Source organism: Glycine soja, chromosome 3, assembly GCF_004193775.1.
Source record: "Glycine soja cultivar W05 chromosome 3, ASM419377v2, whole genome shotgun sequence".
NCBI lineage: Eukaryota > Viridiplantae > Streptophyta > Magnoliopsida > Fabales > Fabaceae > Glycine > Glycine soja.
This window is the reverse complement of record NC_041004.1, coordinates 37,898,861-37,925,236: the sequence shown is the minus strand read 5'-3', so window position 1 is coordinate 37,925,236 and position 26,376 is coordinate 37,898,861. Positions and strand designations below refer to the sequence as shown.

Sequence of the window (26,376 nt, the reverse complement as noted above, 5' to 3'; positions counted from 1 at the left end):
AATAAATTGGGTTACACAAAAAGTTCCCAAATTGCAATAAACGGATACAAAATCAGAAAGGAACACGGAATTGGTGTGGTGAGACCCACTATCAAAAGAGACAAAGGTTTACACTTTACATTCTATTAATTAATTAATTCACATAATAACGATAAATCAAGAGAAGTTGTTTAATGAAATGACAAAAAGATAAAGTGAATTGAGAGAAACTAACGGAGTCCCAATGATTGCGGCGTTTACGTTGCAAGGGAGGGGTTGAATGGAAGAGTGCGGCTCTGAAAGAGGAATTGATATCGTTGCTGTTTGAAACTTTGAAGATGGCGCTGTTCATTTTTCTCTGCAATTCGAGTTGTTTGCCCAACCTCGATCGATCGAAACGAACTAGTTTAACAAGAAATCAAAATTAGGATCATCTTAATAAGTTTAATGTTCATTAGGGAAGACAATGCTAACAATTAAGGAAACATTCGAGTAAACCATGTTTATTCTCAAATATTACTATCACGGTATCACTAGTCTATTTAATATTTTTTAAGGTAATAAAATTATATAGAGTATAGACCTCTCTTAAAAAAATTATATAGACCTAATTAACTTTTATTTCTTGAAAATTGAAATTTGGGACAAATCCAGTTTTGATTTCCCAAATTTTTCTTTTAAAAAATATTTTAATCTCTTAAATCTCAAAAATTATATTTGTAGTTCTTGTAAATAAAAAATCCACTTAAAAAAGTTTTGATTCAGACACTTTGTCAATGAGGAGAAATAATATTTTTGTAAAACAATTTAAAATCCTTTGTTAGTAGAAGGAAAAAAAACATACAAAGAACCATACTAATTTGTCTTTAACAATTATTAATTTTTCCCTCACGTATCAAAGTTACACAAGTATTATTCATAGTTCATTGAATGACGTCAATACAACTAATCCCAGCCCACAAGATATGCTGTAAGCTGTGATGGTAGGTGCTATCATGGACAGTGGTGATAAAGCAACAAGAAGAGGTGTTCTAAGGAACCATGCAGGAGTTTTTCTCTGGGCTGCGGGGCATCCTCTTTGGCCTGAAGCTTGCGTGGATGAGGGGCTATATGAGGGGCTATAGAAAGATCAGAATTGATTCAGATTCTCAAGTTGCCATTAAACTAGTCTCTCAAGGCTGCGGCATACAACACCAGCTCTATAATTTGATTCAAGCTGGTCATAATCATCAGGGACATATTACCTGGAGACATTTGCTTTGAGAAGCAAATCAAGTTGCGGAGTGCTAGCTGCTAAGCAAGCTATTTCGGCCTTGTCTACTGTGAGTGTTTGAGTTTCCTCCTTAATGTATTGTTGCCAAACTGAGAGCTGATATGGCTCTTGTAGCTTTTCCTAGAGGTTTTTAACCTTCTGGTTGTTTTATATCCACCAAAAAAAACTCAACCACTAAAATAATAACTAACAACTAGTGGGATTAGTCTTAGGTGGAACCTGAAGTAACAGCGCTTATGTCTTATAATGTAAAGGAAAGAAGGATGATGTCAAGGCCTTTACTTCAATCTTCTCAGCTTGATGATGTTTTAATCCTCTCTTTTATTTCTTTACCTTTGGAAATGTGGTTTCTGACTTGTGGGTGCTTTTTTTTTTTTTTATGGTACATTCTTGTCTGTGGTCTAACTAAACTTATTAATAGCACGTTGCTTCTGGACTTCCTTATAGGTATTTAACGGTGAACATTAATCTAACTAACTTAAGACGATGAAATATAGACTATAGAATAGGCAGTTGCAAAGTACATTGATTATATCTACAAATATCAGAAAGAAACCAAAGTAATGCTTTATAGTCTATGTTTTGTTTTTTAAATTTATTTCCCTTTTTTTTATATTAATTAATTAACACTAGTTATTTTAGTTATTTTTTAATATGTAAGAACCGAAAATAAATATTACAAAACTTATAATAATTCACATGTTTTATTCAATTAACTAAGTTAGATTCATTTGATAATTAATTAACACTAACAAAACTCTTATTAATAATACATTTCTATTAAACTCGTTAAAAATAAATTGAAGTAATAAACAGTGCAATAATACATTTAATTTCATTTCAAAATAAATCAAAGGACACTTGTATAATAACATGATAAATTGATCATTATGTTATATTAAAAAAAACATACTAAAGTACAAAAGTGATGAAAAAAATTAAAAGAATATCTTAATTTTATTATTAAATAATTTGTGGGATTCATAATCTGAGTGGATAACATTATGATAGATTAAATGAGAAGAAACATTGAGAATAAGTTAGATAATACTAAATCACATTAGTCATGAGCAGTTAAATGAAAAATGAGAGATTGTTTGATGATGACAATAACATAGAGAAAACTTAGATGGTACTTAAATGTTCTAACATCATGTATCTTCCTGGATTAGTATATCAAAGTCATGGACCTAGCAGTTGTTTGATCCAAGCAATAACAATGAAAGAGTTGTTCATGGATCATGTACTCAAGTTAAGTTATACTTGACCAAGAGTCTAGCTCTAGTAGATATTCAAGGTTTAGTCCTTCAATGTCATGACCAATGAATTGTTTAACTACATCATTAACTAGCTTTAGCTATTTAATCTTGAGATTTATATCACTCACACTAATCTTGTTGGGTAGACTCTTGAAATTATTTAATGTTTAGTTAATTACTAAACAACTATTGCATTGTTGTAAATGACTAAATACATTGATGCTTTTAACAAACTTTTTCAGCAATGTTGCTTACACATAAGGGTAGAAAAATGAGACTTCATCGCCATTGAGTTTGTTGATGTTTTTATTTTCATTTTAGGTATTGAGGCTAATTTGATTAATATTTTTGGGATAAATTGAAAATTAGCACTACATGTTAGGACAAACAAGTAAGACAAAACTACTAAAATATATATTACACAATCCATGTCATATTTTGATAACAACCTATGATAATTAGTGGTTTAGGAAGATACAATGAAGAGAAAAAAAAAAGGTTAATTTTATGTTGTATTTGGGTTAAAATGAAATAAAAAAACAATAAGATAGAAGTAGATAAGAGCTATAGAAGTAAAATAAATAGAATAGAATAGAAAAATATGTTATTTGAAAGGATAGAAATAAGAAAGAAAAATGGATAAATTTCTTGTGCTTGTTTGGATGATGATAATTGTCCTTTTTACTTACATTTTATAGTAATTTAGGGATAATTATATAATATATCTCTTATGCTTTTGAACTTTTTTTTATGTTCATTTGAGTTAAGTTTGAACAAAAATATTTATTTAACTACAATTTTTTACTTTATACCTTTTATGTTTGATCCTTGATTTGTTTTCTTGTGTCTTGTAAGAACTTTGTGTAAGCAAGGATCAAGCAATGGAAATGTCAAAATAATGATTTTGATGCGTCAAGGATCCATTGGGTTTAAGTCTTTAGCTTTAGAGGTCTTCCATAGGCAAAAGAAACTTGTTGGAAGTCTTGGGAATTTCACACACCTTATGCAAGTTTCAAAATTGTTTAAATATGAAGTGCAGGAATCGCACACCCTATGTAAAAATCTGCACTTTGTGCATTGGCTCCTCTAAGAATTAACTCCAATTTTCTTATTTTGTTTTCCTTTAGGCTTGAACTCTTATTGGCCCGTAGCTTTAAATAACTATTTTTTTTCTTTAGTTTAGGGTTCGAAATCTTGTGCATTTGAGAGAGAAATGAAATCCAAGAAGTTACTTGACCACTTGGGATGCATAGGGATTACTTCTTTGATGTTTATCCATCAAGTGTTTTTTCTCCCATGGCCATAAGCAACTAATTTCTCTTTCGTTGGGATTTAATATAATTGATCTTACTCTCATGTAACTGTTATGTTTATTTCTATTTAATAAAGCATTATTATTGTTCTCCTTCTAGGTCTAATGCTTACTTTTGATTTGATCACCCTTTTGCATGATTTTATTTATTCAATTGTAATTCAAAAATGTCTTTGAATTGCAAACTAGAGATAACACTTGATATTTTTTATGCCTAGGGATATGATAAAAAAGTTTGGACATCAACAAATCATTTTTGTTGATGCAAATTGTTTGGTTATGTTAATTCAAGAGATTGATAATGTATAATCAAATGATTTAGTTCTTTTGACTTAAGAAATTAAGGTTGAGATAAAATTGTGCTATGATGATAGTATAAGTTTAATTGAATATGAATATGTGGTGATTGCATGCTAGAAAAGTCCAATGAAATTAAACTCTCCCGGTTTCATTCATTAGATATAAACCTCATTTTTTTGTGCATACCAAGTGTTTAACAAAATTCCTAAACCAATTTTCTTTTACTTTTCTCATTTGTTTTTTATGCAATTGCCTTTTAATTTTGGTTGCTAAATTTCTCAATTCTCGCAGTCTATAGTTATACTATTAATTACTTAATTATTGCAAAAGTTCTTATGAAGATGATACTTGAGTGATTTGATACTTTGTCAAAATTCCAACAAGTTTATGACATCATTGTTGGGACTTGTGTCTCAATGATTAGACAATTTTTTAGTATTTTTGTGGACTTTAAACATTCTTTATATTCTTTTGCATATTTTATTTTCATTCCCTCATCAAGTGCTAACTATCTTTCTAGTTGCTCTGGTTATTTGTGATTTTGTGCATGCTAAGTACTTTTGGTTCAAGGAGCACAACTAATCCCCATGATCTCTAGTTCATTCTTGAAATTGAGAAGATCGCTTGGCAAATTAGTGCCCAAATCAATGAGACAAAAATAACTAACTAAATAGTTGACATTGGAGGAAAGTTCTTCCAACTCACCTAAAGAACAAATTCTCAATCTAATTCGAGAACATTCCTCTAGTTTAAAACAGAAAGAGATGATATAAGACCTCCCGTTCACACAGAAGACAAAAGAGATGATAATTGACACAAGAAAAAAGTTCTTCCAACTCATTACATTTTTATTTGATGTTTGGTTTAAATGACTTTTGATCTAGAAATCAAATTAAATCGCAACGTGAACATCTTTAATTAAAAGATTACATTAAATATTTTAATAATAAATAGATCAAGTTGAATAAATTAAAAAAAATTGAAAAAGTAATCTAGGTAAAATATTTTTGATATACGGAACAAATTAAACCAAAATTCTTGTCTAAACAATGGTATACAAGTCACTTGATATAATTACATTTTCTTTGTCTCACTTTTTTTTCTCTAATAAAAAAAGAAAAAGAAATTTACTTTTCCCTTTTAATTGAATATAAAATTTTTAGTTTTTCTTTTCTTTTTACTTTTTATCATACACATAGATTAAGAAAATAAAAAATTTATCAAACACAATAATATTTTTTTTGTTACAATATTAAAAACAATTTGTTATAAAAAAAACAAAATTATTTATTTATTATTTTATTTCATTTTCTCGTCACATCAAGAGAAAGCATTGGACAACCAAAAGGATGTGGTCAACGGAGGACGGTGATTGTCCGAAGCGGGAAAGCACGTTGTATGTTTGGTTGGTAGTTATCCGCTGCACGTCTTTGGTCATGGCAACGAGAAGTGTCCTCAACCGTTAGATTCCAAAGAGAATTTGAAGTGGTCAACGAGGGATCCAATCCTAGCGACGAAAATGGAGGAGGGAGCAACAAGTGTTAGTAGACACGACCGCATCTAAAAAAACACACCGACATGATCTCTCGACAGTTGCGAACTGAATGCTTAGTTGGTAATGTTATGCCCTATCGCTTTTTGCACCGTCCCATGCATCATTACCCCCACACACCTCCATCAACCTCTAAAAAGTTAAGAGTGAAAATTACACACACCCGAGGAGAAGAAAAGCTGCTTCTTCTAAGCAACACGACCTAGTTACTTTACTTGTAGGGCCTTTCCCTTTTTCCTAAATTACCCCTCTTTTCATCATATGATAATAATATCCAGCTCAGACTATAGAATGATATTATGATAGCATTATAGAGTTGACACTAAAGAGCATTATACATGTTGCACCTGACATTCAAGTTCATAAATACTAACACTATGGAATAGATAACATATCCTCAAATAAATGCCACACGTTTGGATGCTCAAATAACCTCAAAAAGGTTAATAGGATGGGATTTAAGAGTCAAGGAATATACCATAGATTTTAACTGTTTTTAAAAATGTATTGTTTTTTTATGGATTTAAAAATGTATTGTTAAATCTTCAATTATTATTAAATGAGACACATTAAAGAAATAAGGAACATAAATTTAGGTTCACCAAAAAAAATTAGTACTTAAAAAAATGACACCAATTTAATAATTTAATCAAATAAAATGACATTTATTTAATTCATCAATAATAAAAAGTACCGTAATATTATTAAATGTTCAATTAATAGTGTTATCATAATCTGTACATAAAAAGCAATCACTTTTCTATATAATTGAGAGATTAAATTAATATTTGTTTAAACTATCACTGAATCCATTTACCGACCTTTTATATGCCATTTTTTATATATATTTGTATGCTTTAAAATCACGAAAAAAAAATTATAGAAAATTCTAACATGATCATTTCAATCATCAATTTAAACAACTCTAAATCGAAAACATTGAATAAACTAGAAATGATACCTGGGAATTTGGAACAAGAGACATTCCGCAAAAGAAAAAATATGTTGAATAATTGAAACGGTGACAAGAAAAGAGGAATAATGAAAATCAATAAAACAGAGATGGGGGGTTATTGTTATTCGAGGAGACGAGTGAAATGAGTGAGTGAGGGGGGTGTAACTGGAAAGCAAGAAAAAGCACAAGAGTGCCAGCTATTTCCAACAACAAACGTGGCCCGTGGATGCGATATTGGTAACGGACGGCGAGGATGGAAGGACGTGCAATTTGCGCTTCATTTGAGGCGAATTTCATTTGACCAGACCTTTCTTTTTTAAACCACAGGGCGGGTACCTCAGCCACACACATACATCATCAAAAAACACACACGACACACTCCCATACACACACGTTGTCTCGCACACATTCCTTCATTCCGCAGGTATAGCCACGTTCTCTCTTCCCTCTTTCATCCCCGGTGATAAGAACAAGCACCCACCGTTTAACGCTAATTTTATGTGTTTTTGGTTTTTTTTTTTTTTGCAGCAGCAAACATCTTTACCTTAAACGACAACAATGGCCGATGCCGAGGATATTCAACCGCTCGTTTGCGATAATGGAACCGGAATGGTCAAGGTATATCAATTTTCATGGGATCATAGGTTTTTCTTTTTAACCCATGTTATAAATGTGAAATATTTACCCATCTTGTTGATGATTAATCTTCGCAGCAAATTTAGACTTTATTTAAGGGATCCGAGTCCAGTTCCATCTGGATCAATATAATGCCGGTGATCATGGGGGGTTTGGTGTTTAGGATCTGTTAGGATACAATTTTTTTTCTTAATTAATTTTTTGATAGACAAATGTTAGTTTTGTTAGCAGAGATAATCGAATTTGCGATCTTTTCCCTTAATCATTCAACCCACCTTATATCCCCCTTAATAGTGTGTTAATGTTGTTGGGATTTGTGTGATAGGCTGGTTTTGCCGGAGATGATGCGCCGAGGGCGGTGTTCCCCAGCATTGTGGGGCGTCCACGTCACACGGGAGTGATGGTTGGGATGGGGCAGAAGGATGCGTATGTTGGGGACGAGGCTCAATCCAAGAGGGGTATTTTGACTCTCAAATACCCAATTGAGCATGGAATTGTGAGTAATTGGGACGACATGGAGAAGATCTGGCATCACACGTTCTACAACGAGCTTCGTGTGGCTCCTGAAGAACACCCTGTGCTTCTCACCGAGGCGCCGCTTAATCCCAAGGCCAATCGTGAGAAAATGACTCAGATCATGTTTGAGACCTTCAACACTCCTGCTATGTATGTTGCTATCCAGGCCGTGCTTTCCCTTTATGCTAGTGGCCGTACAACTGGTAATTGATCTTCATCCACCTTCTTGATTTTTTGTTTTTTGGTTTAACGTGAATGTTGGGATTGTGAGGTTTGTAGATATGATGTGAAACTACTGATCTGTGTTTGTCATGTAACTTGATGATTTTTTAAGTTATAGATCATGTGTTTCTCTAAATTGAAATGGCTTGCATGAGCTTCAAACTAATCCAAATTGGGCCTATGTGTCTTTGCCTATTTAAGTTTAAGCTTTTGGGGGTTATTGGATCATGGCATGGTACCAAATTGATCCCTGTTGTTTCCATTAATAACAAACAATGTCTTATCCCACTAGCTGAGACTAAGCTACATGGATCACATGATGCCATTCCTCTTGGATAAAAACCGAAGCTTCAGGGACAGGGAATCCTTGTTGTTTTCATTATTCTAATATATAAAAGGAAAAAATTCGATACAAAGTAACCCCTGAAGCCTAAAAGGGTTTGGAATTGTTGGGTGGTTGTAAGGAGGAATTCGTGGGAATATTTTAAAAGTTAAACTTTTTGTTCATTTTGTTATGTGTTTGTATCATGAATGTTGAATGAGATTTGAAGGTCTAGTAGCCATTTAATGACATGGATTGGTATTGAAATGAGTTGATGTGTTTTTTCTATGGTGTTTGTTGTAGGTATTGTTCTGGACTCTGGAGATGGCGTCAGTCACACGGTGCCTATCTATGAAGGTTATGCCCTCCCACATGCAATCCTGCGTTTGGACCTTGCAGGGCGTGATCTCACTGATGCCCTGATGAAAATCTTGACTGAGCGTGGTTACTCTTTCACCACATCTGCGGAGCGGGAAATTGTGAGGGACATGAAGGAGAAACTGGCCTACATTGCTCTTGATTATGAGCAGGAGTTGGAAACTGCCAAGACCAGCTCAGCAGTTGAGAAGAGCTATGAGCTACCTGACGGGCAGGTGATTACGATCGGTGCTGAACGATTCCGGTGCCCTGAAGTTCTCTTCCAGCCATCCATGATTGGGATGGAATCTCCTGGTATCCATGAGACAACATATAACTCTATCATGAAGTGTGATGTCGACATCAGGAAGGATCTCTATGGTAACATAGTCTTGAGTGGTGGTTCCACAATGTTCCCGGGTATTGCTGATAGGATGAGCAAGGAGATTACAGCATTGGCACCGGGTAGCATGAAAATTAAGGTTGTAGCACCTCCAGAGAGGAAGTACAGTGTCTGGATTGGAGGCTCTATCTTGGCCTCCCTCAGCACCTTCCAACAGGTAAACTGCATGACTATAAATTACATATGCCTGAAGCTGTTGAATTTTGAAATGTTAATACAGTACATTAAATAACTTGGTAATTTGTATTTCAATAGCAAGTAGAAACTTGAATAAAATAAACATTATAACAAAATAGGAGGAAATAACAAATATGATACTCAGCTAGATCAAGGGAATAGAACTAGTCTAAAATATATCCTTCTTTCGCTGTGCTTGTTGGGCGATAGAGTAAGTATTTGCTGTATTCAACTCAAAAAATTGATAGTGACAGTGTATTTACTGAGGCTCCTTTTTATGTTTTCTTTCCCATGTGTAGATGTGGATTGCGAAGGCAGAGTATGATGAATCTGGACCATCAATCGTACACAGGAAATGCTTCTAAGTTATAACAATGGAGTATGAAAGATGGACCAGGGAAATTACTATTTATACGAACACTACAAAAATACCATCAAGTGGTTGAGGAACTTTCATTTTCCTACCCTTTACCATTCCTTTTATCTATCTTGTTTTTGTGTTTTCCTTTCTTTGATATGTTGAGATAAGAGCATGAAGGCTAGCAAGATATGTAAGATTCATTTTTTTTTTATCCCGTTTTGTTGTAGAAGAGATGTGAATTGTTACCGATTTGGTTTGGTTGAATCAACAAATTCTTTTCCTGAAGTATTCTGATTAACATAGTGGTATGGTACGTGCTTAATTTATAATTCTCTGCAACGAAAAAGTCATTGTTGATCACAGTCCAATCTTTTATCTCGATAGTTGATGTTTTATCTTACAATTCATATGCCAATTTGCCAACTTGGTATGATAATATTTGCTAGTGAGAGTTTCACCTGAGAGTATAAAAATTATCCTGGAGTATTATTTTTATAGTAGTGTCAGAAGAAATAACTAAGCTTTGGTTAAACCATGTTCTTTTTCAATCAATAAGGAGAAAACATTCAACCAACCCTTTTTTCTCTCATAACTTCCTCTCAAATACTCCTCACTTCATCATACTTGTGCTTTGTCCAAAGCATTCTCAGACTTGATTCTCATGCAGAAGGCATCAATTTGAAGGCAATTGCTTCCTGCACTCCCTGAGTTACTTGCACTTCTCATATTGGGAAGTAGTATCGGAAGTGCAGAAAAAAAAAAACACCCCAATTGGAAGCATGTGTTTAGGAAAGCAAATAGTGTTGCGGACTCATCTTTGAAACATGGCCTAACCATGCATGATCACGTGGAAATGTTTCACTCTCGGGTGTCTTTTCTGCATTAGTTTTTCTTTGTGCTTCTGTTGTCCTTGGCTTTTTAGCTCGTTTATCCAACAAATAAAGGAATCAAAAGGGGGAGAGACCTTAAAATTACCGCTTGTATTTGGTATAACCTTGATCTGCACATTCTTAATTTTGACATTTGTTTTGGGTCACTATTAAGTTGATTTGACTCAATTCTTTGGTTTAAGCCCAATGTTCTTCCACACTAGAGAATCTCATGACATTGTACAAGGGTTCATATAGGCACAAAATATTGGAATATGACCTAAAACTAAAACCGTTAGCAACAAACACTTGCAAATTAAGGGATTTGATACGAAGGCCTTTGTTATACATTATGTTGTAAACACTACACAAGCTCAAATGGAGCCATATAATTATGCCTAGCAACACACTCTAATTCTTCATCATTTCTTTTTGTAGGTAGATCACGTGAGAGCTTGACTGGTAGAATTTTTTTATAGATTCTTTTCGATGGTGAACTTACAAGGAGGATCCAAGAGCCGAGATCCAATCTCATAAGATGGTGTTGATAGTGGCGAGAGAATTCTGGTGGTGGCAACCTGCAAGGACTCCAACAATGATCAAGTCAGTAGGCGAGAGAGATGGAGAGAGAAAATGAGGGTTAGGTTCGTACATGACAGTTGAATATGCCTTAAATACTCAGGTATTGAGGATAGGGATGCCAATGGGGTGGGTCCACCCCCCTCGACAGGATGAGTATAGATACGGGTTAAAAAAAAATAACATATTTTATTTCAAACAATATATAAATATAACCAGTAACAAATAAATTAAAGTTTAAAAATAAGAATTCAATTATATTTTTAAGTTTGTTATTTAATTATTTAACTATTAAGCTAATTGGTTTATATTTTAAAAAATTATAACAATAAAATCTTACATATATATATATATATATTATGTATATATGTTGTGATAAATTTTTTAAAAAAATGCAATATGACGATTATGGATATGCGTATAATTTGATACTCATCCTCGCTTAAATAATTTGAGTAATACATGTGCTTGTATCTGATCAAAGTGAATATTTTCTATTAAAGTCGAGATGAATTCGGGGCGATACCCAAAAATATAAATTTATTTATTATGTCTAATTGAGGATATTATGAAGGTGTTACACACAAATTGTTGACATGCGGTAATTGTATAAAGTGTGAATACCTTAGATAGGTGTTATACATTAGAAATTGACATATGGGCATTTCTCATGGTGAGTAAATATGAGAAGGTGCTGCAAACACGATCAAGTAAGATAAACATATCTAGATAATTTCTAGTATGTTTTATTATTATTGGATCATACGTGTATTGTTTCTCATAGTTGTCAATACACTTGCCAAAACCATTTCAAATAAGTAAATTATTTTTAATACATTACCTTGAGAAATAATTTTAAATTTTATATTACTTTGATAAATAAAATGTTGAGGGAGAGAAGTAAAAGAGAGAAAAAATAGAAAAGACATATAAGAGAAAAGAAAAGATGAAGATAAATTGAAGATGTGAGGTTCAATCGATGTTTACGACACAAGGTTTGAAATATTTTTTTTTTTAAATATTGGATTTTTTCGTCACATGTATTACTTTTTCTACCATAAAGTAAATTATGTATTACTTTATATAAGAATATAAATCATTTTATATCAAAATATTATTTTCCTTATTTATGTATCTAAGTAACCAGAGTAAAAAGAAAAGTTAACCTTTTTTCTTTTATTTTTCTCTCAATTTGAACATTTTAAAAATATACACTATTTTTACTTATTTTTCTCCAACCCAAACAAAGCCTTGAAGTCCAGGATCGTCTACATTTTCTTATCATTAATACACTGTACATTTTATAATCTGTTTGTAGTAAAATGAATGCCGACACTAATTTATGCTTTAGTGTGTTTGAGTATTTGAAAGTGGGTATCAAACCACGCGAGAAAAACTGTTGCATATGCATTAAATAATTGTGGTTGCTACATAGGAAGCCAATTAATGATCGCAATGATTCATTTTCTTTCTCTCTTTCTTTTTTGGTTCATAGTGATAAATTGGACGATGTATGTGAGATAATAGGAAAGAATCATTGGTATGCCATTAGTCACATTTCACTTTTCCACCCACCTAATTTTATGTGCTTAATGTTTCAGCAGACTTTAGATTGTTAGAGAAAGAGAGTTTAGATTAATGGAATGAAGCATTTGATTAACATAAACACAGATTTATATATAAGTCTCTTTTTCTTCCTGTTTCATACATGACATATTGTAAGCCGAATGGAGAGTGAATGAACGAATAAATTTTATTAGTTGAAGGCGAAAGAATAAACAAACAGTAAAAAAAAGTGCATAGCATCAATAATTGAATTAATTTAATGGGGCAATATACATATAGAGTGAGAGCTTTTGCATTTTCCTTCTGACCAGGAATTAGCTCATATACTTGTAGTAGATTTTTCATCAGAGCCTAAACAATATCATTGATCAAACGCTTATGGCGATGATAATGTTTTTCCAAGAAAACTCTGGAGGCACCTTCCACGGTTCTACGCCATGTCTACAAGAAGTGATGAAAAAATAATTAGAAGGATTTTACCTCAATCTTTATGATGAAGAAAAAGAAATATTTACACGGAGAATTATATTTAAAAAAAAGGGAGACAAATATACATCCAGATAAGATTATTGATCAAAATTAATAAAATTACCTCTTGGAGTAATTCTTTATCTTTTTATTACTACCTTTTTTTTTTACAAAGTTTGAAGCTTCAAGCTAAGCCATAATCAGGCTTAAAACATTCCCCCCTCTAAAAGAATTGTATTATTGTATAAATATAACTTTTCCTACATTATCATTTTATATCCATGTTTAGGAATTTTAGCCATAAAAGCAAGCTGGAATTCATAAAATTAATAATCGTAGTTGTATAAAGCAAATGAATTTCTAATTCTCAAATTGACAAATTATTCCCCTCCCAACAACTCCAGAAAACGACTTGTTCTAATTAATTGACCATCATAATTTTATAATGTTTGTTTTGAAGCTTCAATTTTAGGACAACAACCCAAGCATGCATGATTGTTTAGAACAAAACTTAAATCCACTTCCTTAAATATTTTTAATGTTATTTTCTTTATTAAAATTAGAATTTCATTTCATTAATTAAAGCACCATAAAGTAGGCATTAAATCATTAAGCTAGGTAAAATTCTAATCCTTATTGAAAAATAATTTCAAAAACACCTAGACATCTATCCTTTTCTCAAAACATATTTAACAATTTTCATCCAACAAAAGTTTCATTACAGTCCCAAGTTAGAAAAAAAAAATCTTCGAAGCTAAAATCCAACTTATTTGAATTGTTTTGTTTTAATTTGGTATCTTAAGTTTAGAGAATTTTACTTAGTTTCTCTTTAAAGCGTCTGTTTATTAGATCAAATTAATCCTTCTATCAATAATTGTAATAACTGAATTAATTTTGGTTGACAGCACAGATCTGCTCACAATTTATCGCATGTTACTAAATTGAAGTTAACATAATAAATTAACAAAAGAATCAACTTAATGGTATAATAGAAAGACTTTCATGGACAAAACCCATTCCCACCAATAACATGATTAAAAAAAAATGCTTTAAAATACCAAAATAAAGCTAACATTTTATACTTGTAAAACCAAATTAAAATCAAAACTTCAAATGAGGACTTCAATTACCATATAATTAATAACTAATAGCATGCTTTGTTTGAATTAGAATATGAATTGAATTGGGCTCACTCACCTTATGAATGGTTCCAAAGAGTGATGACTTGTTTCTAACATCCCTCACCCTCAGCTGCCGGAGCAACACCGACCTCCGCGTCACTTTTGGCAGCAGAAGGGACCTCCTTTCCACCATGGCGGCGCCACCATTGGAAGAGGGGCTGTCACACTCACACAATTCACTTTCCCTCTTCTTCTTCTTCCTCCGTTTGTTTTCCCCGGCGGCCTCGTCGGAACCCGCTTCGGCGAACTTCCTCAGAAGCTCATCAGAAGATTTCTTGGTGACATGTTGAACCTTATTAGCTTCAGCAGCAGTAGCAATAACAATTGTAGTGTCCATTGCAAGTGAAATTAGTTGGTATAATGGTATAGCACTATAGCATAAGCTATATGGTATATGCACTATTTATGTAATGTAAGAAAATACTAATAATAATATGATTATATATACACATATATATTATGTGAGGACCGTTGTGGAAGTAATGCAGAAGCAAGCAAAAGTGGTAAACGATAGTGAGTGATTTATTGTTGAATAATGAAAGAGAGAGGGAAGAAAATATAGCCGTTGGGTGGGGATAATAGATTGTGATATTGGTTTAATTTTTCCTAAGTTTTTTTTCATTTATAAATTTGGTATATGTTTTGGCTGTTTGTGTATTATTCTGTATAGGCGTATGTTTATTATGTGAATTTTCTGATGGCAACAATACAAATAGTACTAAAGAATTGAGAGGACCCACGATTGCGCTCTCCTTCTTCAGTTTCTGACGTACTAGTACCTTGTTTCAGTGTTTGTCTATTAAAAAAAGTGCTTTTATCTTAGTCAGCCTAATAATGATTATGTCGTTAATTAATAATAAACCTATGCTAAGGCCTATGGGGGGAGCTGTAAATGTTGGATCTGGATTGGGAGTGTTGCGGAAGCAGCAATATTCAATAAATATTGAGGATTATTAGCAACATTGTTTATATCGTATTGAATAAAAGTTATTCAAAACTAAACATTACAAATAAAATTTGTTAAATAAAAAATAAGACTCGATTGAATCCATTTTATCATTTCTATTTCAGGTTAGTACTTTACAACATAAAACCTGCCTCACTTTATATTATAAACACCAAAACGAACCATTGGATCTGATGAGGTGACCTACGCTTCCTCCCCCACTCCCTCGCCTTCTCTGCATTCATTCTCTCGTCATTTTTTTTAATCTATAAAAATTAATATAATATTAAAAATTTATAATAATTCATTCATCTTATTCAGATAACTAAATTAAAAATCAAACATCAAATTCATCAAAATTAAAATTTAGATACTAAAATTAAATTTCGCTGAAAATACAGAACTGAAAACATATTTTATTCAATAATAATATATCGAACACTTTTTCTTCTTAAATGAACTAATATACTAACCCCTTATAATAAGCATTTATTTATAGAAAAAAGCAACTTTTAGAAAGCGTTTGTTTTAAAATGTTATAAAGTATTTTTCGAGAAAGCAAGCTTAAAAATATGACATTCTCATATTTTATACGCATTTTGCTATAAAAAAATTCAAGAATATAAAGGATACTTCTCTGTTTCTAAAACGGTCTAAACTTGAGAGCATTTTGGATACATTTCTTCAGTGCCATGAGATTGCCCCTCATCTAATCCCTACAACCCTACAACCCTTCATATTTAGAATCTAACACCCTCACCCATAAATCTCTCCTACAATGAAATATATTCCATTTTCATTTAGCAATTAAAGCTACATTGAACAAAGATATATACTCTTAACCCCCAACCCCTCATAGTCTTTTGTTGCACAAATTTTGTTCCAACTAATCCAAGAAATTTTTTCTCTACCATCTTCACGCCCCCACAAGAATCTTCTTTATAAAGTAGTCAATTTTCTAATCACCCCTTCCAAAATTTTAAAAATGACATGTAAAAGAGAGGTAGAGAGGATAATGCCGAATTGATCAAACGAATTCTACCGGCAATGGTTAGGTGCTTGTGCCTCCACGTTGCAAGTTTCTTCTTGAATTTTGTTATTATTGGCTCCCATGTCTCCTTCCTCCTAGGATTAGCTTCAATTGGAATTCCCAAGTATACAAATGGGATTGACAAGATTTTACAATTCAAGTATTTTGCATATCTTTTCACACTTTGTTGATCCACTCCAATCCCACCAAATCTACTTTTATAAAAATTCACCTTGAGTCCAGAAACAAATTCAAATTACCTCAATACACTCTTGGCCACCACCACTTTGTTGAAACTGAAATTGAAATCACCCACAAAAATAGTATCATCGGCATATTACAATAAACTCATCTCCACCTCCTTTCCATCCACTTTAAATCCCGAAAAGAGATCATTTAGGGTAGTTTCTCTCATTAGTTCACTTAGTCCTTTCGCTGCAATCGTGGGAAAAAAAAGTGTAAGAGTTATCTTGTATTAACTTTTTTTTTAGGCCAAATTCTTTAGTTGGCTCCCATTAATAAGAATGGATACCAAACTAGAAGATAGACAGCCATAGATCCACATTATCCATTTCTCATTGAAACCCATTTCTCCTCATCATGTAAATGAGAAATTTCCAACACACCAAAGCATATGCTTTCTCAAAGTCCACTTTGAAGATCATGCACCTTTTCTTATTCCTTCTAGCTTCATCAACCACTTCATTGGCTATCATCACACTTTGTAAGAGATTTCTTCCCCCCAAGAAATTTAAAGCACTTTGCATCCCACCAAAAATATAGGTCTATAATCATCACATCCTTGTGGGTCATCATTCTTTCGAATAAGAGAGGTGAATGAAGCATTTGCTCCTCTCACAAAATTTGCAGAATCATGAAAGTCATTGAGGAAGTTAAACACATCTCCCTTAATAGTCTCCCAAAACTTTTTAATGAATCTAAAATTGTAGCCATTGGGTCCCAGACTCTTTGCACTTCCACACTCCCAAATTGCTTCTTGAATTTCCATCTCCCCAAATTTGCCAATCAACATAGTATTATCTTCATGAGTTATCCTCTCAAACATCACCCCATCAAGACATGGCCTCCCTCCAATCCTCCTCACTAAACCTATTTTTGAAAAAATTCCATGCATGTTCTTTCACTTTTTTAGGTTCCTCCTTCCATACCCCGCATTCACATTAATCCCTCTAATCATATTCTGCCTTCTTCTCCAATTTATTATAATATGAAAATACTTTGAATTAGAGTCACCTTCTTGAAGCCGTTTGGATCTAGATTGTTGCTTGAGAAGTGACTCCCTAAACAAAGCATGTCGCCCAAACTCTTCCGAGCCTCCTCCTTTATTTCAACTCTTCCTCAAATAAGCCATCCATCTCCTCCTTTTTATCAAGATCATTCATCTCCAACTCAATTCTTGTTACATTCTTGTGTATATTCCCGAAGTCTATTCCAATTCTTCAAGCTATTCTTCATTGCCTTGAGTTTCTCTTTCATGATGTATGAACCTCTCCCATACCTCTCTTGCTTTTGCCATTCTTCCACCACAAACTTATCAATTTTTTTTTATCTTCAGGTCGACAATCAAGGGTCCTAAATGGTTTGGACCCCAATCCACATTGACATTCTTCAAAATTTATTCTTGTAATTGTATATCTTAGATGGAGTGTTCAGTTATGAATTTAATGTGCAGTATAATTTAGCTGAGCAGATTCAAATTATTAATAATCAAATATAAATAGCTAGTTGTATTATCCACAAATGGTTGCAAAATTTGTAGTCCATAGATGAGTCCATGTTAATGATCATTATACTAAATATTATAATTCGCAAATCAACTAACTCATAAGTAACGGATAATAGAATTTAAAAATCAATGCATAAGTGGCATGGGAGTTAAAAGCCTCGTTAGAGTAGATCTGTAAAAAAAGCCTGAAACTAAGGAGAGGGGGAGGGCGATATGTCAAAGATAAATAACATTCTTTTCCACTACCTTAGGAGCATACATATTTATATTTAAAGTGATCAAAGTAGCTTTCCTCTTTTTAATTTTCAACAGATTTGAAGCATTATTTTATCTTCCCTATTAAACGAACGAAATTGCTTAAGCTACAAAACTGTCACCAGTAAGGTATGTTACGCCACCTTCAAAGGAGGTAGAAGTAAAACTGAGCTTTAAGAAGAAAACTGTTATTAAAACCCACGAGGGAAGGTCGTAGACAATATACATCAGCACATATCTTAACAGAAAGAAAAGACGGAACTGAATAAAAAAAAAAACAATGCTATCAGTAGTACCAAGGAAAGACCATGTTTGGATAAAGCATCAGCTACTTGGTTGGCCTCTCTGAATAATACGTGATTCCAAGAAAGAACAGATTTGACTAGTCGGGCGGACTCAGGTGGGTGTCTAAGCAGCCATCCTTTATCATCTTAATGACTAAAAGAGTGAGATTCTACCATCAGATGATTGATTCCTCTTGAACCAGCCAGGTTGAGACCAAACCAATAATACTGACTTCCATCCTTGTGCAAACCAATTTTTAACTAATGTATAAATACTATGTTACACTGAAAACTAATAAGAAAAATAAACATGGAAGTCAATATATATCAATACTACAAAAATATATTACACTAAAGAAACACAGGTAGCCTTCCTCGACTATCAGCTTCAATTTTCGGTTCTTGGCTTTATGCCCCAAGATACACCAATAGCAGCACCACCAACAAACATCGCAAAACCTGTATTATGAAATTACTATAAGAAACTGTTCCTATTTGTCGTGCCTGGATGTTAATGCAAATCATCTGTGTACATATACACATGGATGACACATTCAAGCTTCAAATCCATTTAAGGGGGAGAAAAAAATGACATTAGCTTTCGAAATCAAATTAATTTAGATAAATTAATATCTGTAATTATTATAGTGGGGAAACCACACAGTTTCTCGATGCTCCCAGACAAAAAAAAAAAAAAAAAAGAAGTTTCAATTATGAAACCATCATGTTCACATTAACTACCAAAATGATTTAAGATAAAACTTGACAACACTAGACTTAGAAATCAAATGAATTTAAATTAGTTGTATCTGTATTTATAATGGTCGAGAAGCCACACTAACTACTTAAATTTAAGAGCAGTTTATACATGAGCATGTTCCTATTAGGCACTAAAAGAAAACCTAAAGATTACATCAAAATGACTTCAACAAGTACTTTGTTGTTTTCTGAATTATTATTTTAATGTACTGAGTTTGTAATTAGCTATGCCTGATAAGACAATTAGGCTCTTTAAAGTGAAAATATGTAAAGTAAAAAAATACGGATGTATCTACCATTGATTTCAGTTGAAAATACCACAAACCTAAACCATGTTATAGATCAAGGGTAAAACTTTCCAACATGATACATTTTCTCAGTTTAGAGGTTCTATAAACACTATGCTCATGCTAGAACTGTTCAAAATTTGGAAGCTTACAAACTTGAATGTGGAACTTCATTCTGCATTGTTATGAGCTGAATTGCGTTCCAAAACTGAGAGCATGACAATCAAGGTCCCTCAGATTTAGCTGCAAAAAAAATAAAAATAAAAAGATTTGTAAGTCTGCAAGAATACATCAGAAGAAATCAGCTATTATATCACAACCAAACATTAAGCAAGGAAAACAACCCTTCCGCAGTCATAATCCTACCACTAATATTTCTCTTGACTACATTTTTATCAAATATGGATGATTCCAGAATTGCATCATCGCCAAGTTGGCAACCATGTAGGATTGAACTAAAACTTCTACCTTCTTATTACTTGATTCATTAAAATTTAAAAAATACGTATACAAGTATCACCTTCAACCCAACTGGGAACAATATCAGCCATCTTATAGCTGGGGCTTGGAGGACTTTCAGGAAATATCACTGCTTTCCGTAATAGTAGGGAAAGAAAAGGCAATCTACATACAAAAACCTATTTGTCTCATGTACCCAATCCATAACCAAAATAATTGGAAACCCCCAATTAACCAATCTTTGTCTCATACAAAAACCTTTCATGATTTTCTCAAAAGAGAACCCTTTTATGTATAGGAGACTTAAACAAAAGAATAAAAACATAGTTTTCAGATGTGCTTTCTTTTAATTGAACTTTTTAAAATTGCTTCATTATTATAGAAGGGAGAAAAGCAGCAAGAAAGATAGCATCGAAATTCTAGCAAAGAACCATATTTTCAGGTAGTTAATCATTTACAGAAACCTGTTTTAGTTGAGTACAAAGAAATGCCTAAAGTGAGTCTCATTAATACATTCACGGACAGTAATCTGTTACCTTAAACACCAGACCAGAGACATGATACTGATGTGCTAATGGAGTAATATATTTATACAAATATAAAAGGCCACATTTATACAAGTACAAAAGGCCATCCTGGAAGACACCGCACAATATCTAAGTTAACATTAAGTGTGTGAGATTTGGAACTCACCATAACAGCAACTCCAGTTTCACTGAATTTAGGAACACATATGAGTCTCACCAACTGCCCTTCTGATCCTGCAATCAACATGCAAAATTGATTAAAGTTTTAGGGAAGGGATATTATAGTAAATGCAAATCAGAAATGAAGTAACTTTTATTTCTGCAATGTAGATTTTAGAATGGAAATACCCTTTATGACACGAGTTTCAAATTTATCTTGATTTCCAACAAAGTAAACATGAGGACAGCTCTCAATGAAGAAAGGATCCTTATCAGTATAAGGATAGCATCCTGGAAGACAACAGTCACTATCAGAAGTCAGAATAAATAATTTTTCATTTTTTTGGAAGAACTCTATATTTCTTCAGAAATAGCAGGTAATATAATTAATGTTCAACCTTCCAGAAAAGTTGGCTGACCTAAGCAAAAAATGACAGATTATTGATAACCAAGGAAGTGTAAAAGCATTGAGGTGTAAATAATGTACATACCAAGAGTATTAGGAGCAGTGGGTGCCAAATGCCTCCATCTTAATGTCCTTTCCATGAATTCAAGTTTATCTTTTGCCTCTGAATACTTCTCAAGATCATCTACATTTTGACCCGATGTCCCAAGAAATCTGGAAGCAGTGTGGGGATCATGTTCAAGGTATAATAGATTGAGCATCAAAGGCAGTAATATTGAAAGTAGCCTATTTACCTGACATTATCAACCTCAAAACAATGAGGATTTGTACAAGATCTAAAAGTATTATATGCCGATGACCCAGGGAAAAGGCATCTATGCAATGACTGAAAGTGATAATTTTAGTAATAAAGTCAAAAACACATGTTAATTTTCCATATATAACCCTTAAAGGATAACATAGGGACCTGCTGTGGTAGTGAGAAATTAGCAGGGTCACTGGGTCCTGGCATGATATCCAAAGGCAAGCCAGCAGCTATCTAAAAAGCAAGTAAAATTTAAGCAAATTATTTAGAAAAACAAGAACTAAAATATAAGAATCAGACTAATGAAATGAACCTGACTCAACAGAATATCTAGCTCCTTTATTGGCTCAGCCATCCTTGAGAGATCCTTAGACGCCAAATTCTGCAAATATTGATGAAAAGACCCACAAAACAAGTTTAAGGAACAAACAATTAAATGCCAGAAAACTGCTTGTATTATTTACTGAAATCAGCTCCATGAGCTGTTACAAGCAAAAGGAGACTGATGTGTAAATATAAATGAGAAAAGGATGTCAGTTATTTAGTCAGCTACTGTTAGTTCTTAGTTGTTGGGTAGCTTCCTATAAATAAAGGGTCTGTTGCATTTTAGACAGGCTGGAATAATAATAACAGAAGTACAGTGCACAGTTTCTTTGATCTCTCTGTTTCTCTCCTCTTTCTCTCCATCCTTCCTCTCTATTCTGTTCTTCTCTTTCCCCCCTTTCTTCCTGTCTTACTGTTTATTTCTCTTCCCACCTAAATTCTATACACGAGACTCCAGAGAAGAATGCTACTCAAAGAAACGAGCTTCTCTGCCCACAACTCATGCCAAAAGCAATAGTAAAAAATAACTAACTCCCTTCACTCCAAACTCAACTCCCCATAACCTCCTCCCATCCAGATTTCAGAATTTATGCCAATTCTCAAATAATTCTTCCAATTCAGCAAAACCAACTAAGAACCAGGACCCACTTGTCCGTTCCTAACATAAATCTTTACAATCTAGGCCTTTTAGGGTCCAAGTCCAATATGTGGTCCAGGTTTGGATTGTTTGAGCCCTCAACCCTATCAATTCCACACTTAGAAATATCAAAAGACAACCTATGAATTCAAAACTTTCACAAGTTTTGTATGTATAACCAGGATTAGTGCCAATAAACTATATAGAAAATTGAAAGACATACATGTGCAATGGGTGCTGTCTAGCACCCAGGTATAAATCAAGACGTGAGATAATCAACCAGAGTGTCTAAATCTAAATCTAAAATGAAACTCTAATAAATTAAGTAACGGGACAAATTAGCTCCTCTCATCTAATTATTCTTTAGAACACATATCAGATGATTATGTAATATTCCTCTATAAATGTGCATTACTATGGCAATTTAATCACATAAGACAAAGCAAGTGTAATCAAGGAAATCAGATACCAGAGAAAGTTAATTGGTGATGATACAATACAAATTACAATAGAGAAGAGTAGGTGGTCATTTTTAATTTGTGAAACAAAGGTGTCCTTTTAAGGGTTTCTCTCTGCAATCCTTTTATTTTCCTCTCTCTCTCTCCCCCTACACAGTAACATAAATACCTGTCCATTAAGAAGTCTGCGAGGTATCTCGACTAAATTTCCAGCAAAGACAACTCGAACAATTTGTGATGCGATACTTTGCTCCTGTTTAATTTGTCACTTTTGATTAGTTAAAACTTTGAAATGTTGCATAATTATCAACATGAGAAAGTTGAGAGAAAAGAAGAATAAACCTTCTCATCTCCTAAATGCCCTGTAATATGATCAATGAGAAGCTGAAACTGAAGAGGATTAGAGCTGCTGCTCCCAACACTTAACCCTGACACAAGAACAACATACTTGTCTTCCCCTGTTGAATCCAAATAAAAGAATTTTTTTAGCCAATATTTTTAATAAAATGGACAATTTAATAACAAACAATGAAGTATGGAGCATCAGAGATGCACAGCTAAAAGAACAAAATGGCAAGGCTGTTGCTCATCATCTGTGCATTAACACAAGCAGGAGGAAACGAAGCATACAACAAAAAACATATTTGAATTATGGCTTTGAATAACATTTAAAGATATAAAGAGAAAGATAAGAAACTAGTTTCTTTAACTCCATAAAATACAATTAAAATCTTATGCAAAATGAAATGGAAAGAGACTGTGCTAAGAGCAACAGAAGCTTATTTATGCTTGCTGACTATGAATAATAAAATTTTCAAACAGCAAAACTTCAGAGAGAATATTAAATAGATAAAAGAAACAACACTTCAAGCAGGAAAGTGGGTGTGGGATGCTAATTCACCACATATTCATCCATCCTCAAATGGGAAAAATCATAATCTACCATGTGTAACTAACATCTGGGCAAAAAATCCCATAAAGACGCCATCCATGTGTGCGCTTTAGTGGGTTATAACATGTAAAAGATAGAGAAGAGGTACTTGGTTTAAGGGGGAATTCTATCTGTGGTGGTAAGCCAGCATCCAGGACATCCTGAACCAAAAAGTCACCTGCCCCCGTTTCCTTTCCAAGTAAAGCAACCACAATTCCTGTCACAGACAATATTAGCATAAAATTATCATGTCCCAGATGACAGTCATTTATGTGGCAGGCAAGTTGCATTCCTATAAGAATTAACATCATTAAGTAGCTACATGTTTTATTTCTAGATAGCTCAGATAAACATTAAACAAATTCTGAAAACAAAGCAATCCAATGTTGTTTGAAACACACATCCACACCCATTTCAAAAAAAGATGAAAGAAGGAAGGAAGGAAAAATAAAGAAATTGTGGATGCCAAACCTAATGTTTTGGAATTGACATGCACATGTTTCAGAATTGTCTTCTTATCACAAAATCTATTTTACTGAATTAAGATAAGTTGTTCATCATATAGACCTGTTACATATTCAGATGGCAAAATGATACTCCCACTGAGCTTAACCCGCCCGCTTTCATCTTCCAAAACTAGGTGATCATCCGGGTGTATGAAGTTATGTGGCTTGACAAGTGGAACCACTGATCTCTGTACATTATCGGCAGAAAAATAGTGAAATACAGCACCCTGGCACATTATTGTCACTTCATACAAAGAAAGCATAAAATTCACCCTTGTATAAAAAAATTCAAGTCCTCACTCCTGAGAGTTGATGACCTACATACATACTCTAATTCTCACATAGTCCCAAAGCTTTCATATTAAAGCAAGACAATATTTTTCCTCTTTAATTAGTAATTCAACCAAAAAAACATTTTGCTTTTCTTAATTTCCTTAGCAAATACTTGATTTCTATAATTTACATTGCGTATAAAAAGATATTTACAAATCATTGTCAACACAATTAAATTAAATTTTAAGATTTTTCAAAACTGAATGTTTCAAATGCCATTATTTTTATATTTTTATTACCACTAAAATAATTTTCTATCAATTAAACTAACCTTCGAGTTTAATTTCTATGTTTACACTGTCAACCAATCATAAACGTTGATAACTTTTAAGTTAGTCAGTATAAAAGTCGACAATTCATCATACATGCCAATTTGTGATGAGATGAACGTGTGAAAAAACTTATACAGTGCATAATATATTTACTCTTAATCTTCTCTTAAATATATTTTTTGATTATATTTTTACAGTTTACTAATAATATTTACAAGTACACATGCAATGTAATCGGAGATAGTAATAAAGTAGAACCGAGAGTACCTCCTTGGAATACTCATCAAGAATGCAAGGTTTGAGCTTCATGTGTTTATAGAGGGTTCCAACAATGACACACTCCTTCCCCTCTTCCAATCCCAGCACTGTGCACACTATACGATACAGAAACAAGCAAGCAATTAATTGAAGCCTCAAAGCAATGAAAAACCACACCGCACACAACATGATGCTACCCTAAGTGGGAGATAGTAGAAAAAGGAGGTGATTTTGTGAAAAAAAGGGGTGTAGGGTACCGGGAAAATTGGGTTTCCAATGAGGAACGAGGGAATATAAAAGTGTTCGCATCAAATGAAGGCGCGCGAAGTAAATCTGGCTGTACTGCTGCCCCTGATACGCCTCTTTCCCTATTTCGAACGCTTCGTCCTGTGTCGCAGGAAATCAAATTAACACATTCATCAACAAAATTACAATGCAATGAGAGAGAGAGAGAGAGAGGAACCAGAGAGGCATAGGCACACTGCACTCGCTCCATTCCCATGGCGGGAACACTTCCCTCGTTCCAATTGTTTGTTTCTTTCGACTCGGCAAGGAAGAAGTAACGACAACATATAAATACTCAATTTAAGTTTTTAGTTTTATTATGCTTACTTAGAACAAATGTTTCAACGGGGATGTAGCTCAAATGGTAGAGCGCTCGCTTTGCATGCGAGAGGCACGGGGTTCGATCCCCCGCATCTCCATTATTTTCATTTTTAATTATGTTTGTAAATATTTTTTTTATGTCATGATGATGATGATAAAATGGCTCGTTGATTTTTAACTAATTGGTTTAAAGTCTTTGACAACATTTGTAATCGAAGTTTCTTGTATAGCATAAACAACTCCTCTATCAATCACTTTCATACCTCATTAGATCATCTAAATCATTCTTCACTCTCATTAATTAGATCATAATTTTTTGACTGTGTCCATGTCTAGTTAGTTACTTTTCACGTAAATAAATTGTCTCCTCTTACATTAAGAGGAGTTGAATGTTTTAAAGTTAGAAAAATCACCTTCGCACTTTTAAACAATAAAAAAAAATAATTAAATGGGTGTTAAATCTTAAGTAATTGTTTCTTATATAAGAAATTAAAGTTTTCCAACAAGAAAGGCAAATAGGGGAAATATATAGGCACGGTTAGCATTCGGAGTATTGTGAAATGGTTACTGATGGAGATGTTGCAAAGTTGTTTGTGAGTAA

General features: G+C 33.2%; 3 protein-coding genes and 1 non-coding gene across 5 annotated transcripts; 2 read left to right on the top strand and 2 right to left on the bottom strand.

Annotated features, from left to right (window-relative positions):
* Positions 1-6,923: 6,923 nt before the first annotated feature.
* Positions 6,924-9,910, top strand: LOC114406781 (actin-3-like). 2 transcript variants are annotated; one of them, XM_028369590.1, is made up of 5 exons: positions 6,924-7,054; positions 7,159-7,248; positions 7,592-7,985; positions 8,630-9,243; positions 9,563-9,910. In XM_028369590.1, exons 2-5 carry the CDS (start codon positions 7,189-7,191, stop codon positions 9,626-9,628), a joined length of 1,134 nt encoding a protein of 377 aa, XP_028225391.1. In that variant the 5' UTR covers positions 6,924-7,054; positions 7,159-7,188; the 3' UTR covers positions 9,629-9,910. The 2 variants fall into 2 exon arrangements, with proteins under 2 accessions (XP_028225391.1, XP_028225393.1); XM_028369592.1 differs by having other exon boundaries at positions 6,936-7,054; positions 7,162-7,248.
* Positions 9,911-12,800: 2,890 nt separating this feature from the next.
* On the bottom strand, positions 12,801-14,753 carry LOC114406780. Its single transcript, XM_028369589.1, has 2 exons — positions 14,304-14,753; positions 12,801-13,079 (listed from the first exon to the last, which is right to left on the bottom strand). Exons 1-2 carry the CDS (start codon positions 14,622-14,624, stop codon positions 12,990-12,992), a joined length of 411 nt encoding a protein of 136 aa, XP_028225390.1. The 5' UTR covers positions 14,625-14,753; the 3' UTR covers positions 12,801-12,989.
* Positions 14,754-18,432: 3,679 nt separating this feature from the next.
* Positions 18,433-25,761, bottom strand: LOC114406777 (DNA polymerase delta small subunit-like). The gene is made up of 15 exons (XM_028369587.1): positions 25,633-25,761; positions 25,427-25,556; positions 25,179-25,285; positions 24,368-24,494; positions 23,910-24,017; positions 23,212-23,327; positions 23,039-23,122; positions 21,764-21,832; positions 21,613-21,684; positions 21,440-21,531; positions 21,232-21,359; positions 20,930-21,031; positions 20,748-20,815; positions 19,748-19,838; positions 18,433-19,008 (listed from the first exon to the last, which is right to left on the bottom strand). The coding sequence occupies exons 1-14, from the start codon at positions 25,669-25,671 to the stop codon at positions 19,779-19,781; spliced, it is 1,302 nt and encodes a 433-aa protein (XP_028225388.1). The 5' UTR covers positions 25,672-25,761; the 3' UTR covers positions 18,433-19,008; positions 19,748-19,778.
* Positions 25,762-25,800: 39 nt separating this feature from the next.
* Positions 25,801-25,873, top strand: TRNAA-UGC. The gene has a single exon. It is a non-coding gene; the product is annotated as a tRNA-Ala (tRNA).
* Positions 25,874-26,376: the final 503 nt, after the last annotated feature.

Excerpts from the sequence above, each read along its gene's own strand:
- LOC114406781 (XM_028369590.1), top strand. The coding sequence starts at position 7,189 with ATGGCCGATGCCGAGGATATTCAACCGCTCGTTTGCGATAATGGAACC. Across the intron at positions 7,986-8,629 it reads TGCTAGTGGCCGTACAACTG|GTATTGTTCTGGACTCTGGA; the intron begins GTAATTGATCTT and ends TGTTTGTTGTAG. Across the intron at positions 9,244-9,562 it reads CCCTCAGCACCTTCCAACAG|ATGTGGATTGCGAAGGCAGA; the intron begins GTAAACTGCATG and ends TCCCATGTGTAG.
- LOC114406780 (XM_028369589.1), bottom strand. The coding sequence starts at position 14,624 with ATGGACACTACAATTGTTATTGCTACTGCTGCTGAAGCTAATAAGGTT. Across the intron at positions 13,080-14,303 it reads TCTTTGGAACCATTCATAAG|ACATGGCGTAGAACCGTGGA; the intron begins GTGAGTGAGCCC and ends CACTTCTTGTAG.
- LOC114406777 (XM_028369587.1), bottom strand. The coding sequence starts at position 25,671 with ATGGGAATGGAGCGAGTGCAGTGTGCCTATGCCTCTCTG. Across the intron at positions 24,018-24,367 it reads GCCATCTGAATATGTAACAG|GAATTGTGGTTGCTTTACTT; the intron begins GTCTATATGATG and ends TGTCTGTGACAG. Across the intron at positions 21,360-21,439 it reads TTTGAGGTTGATAATGTCAG|ATTTCTTGGGACATCGGGTC; the intron begins GTAAATAGGCTA and ends CACTGCTTCCAG.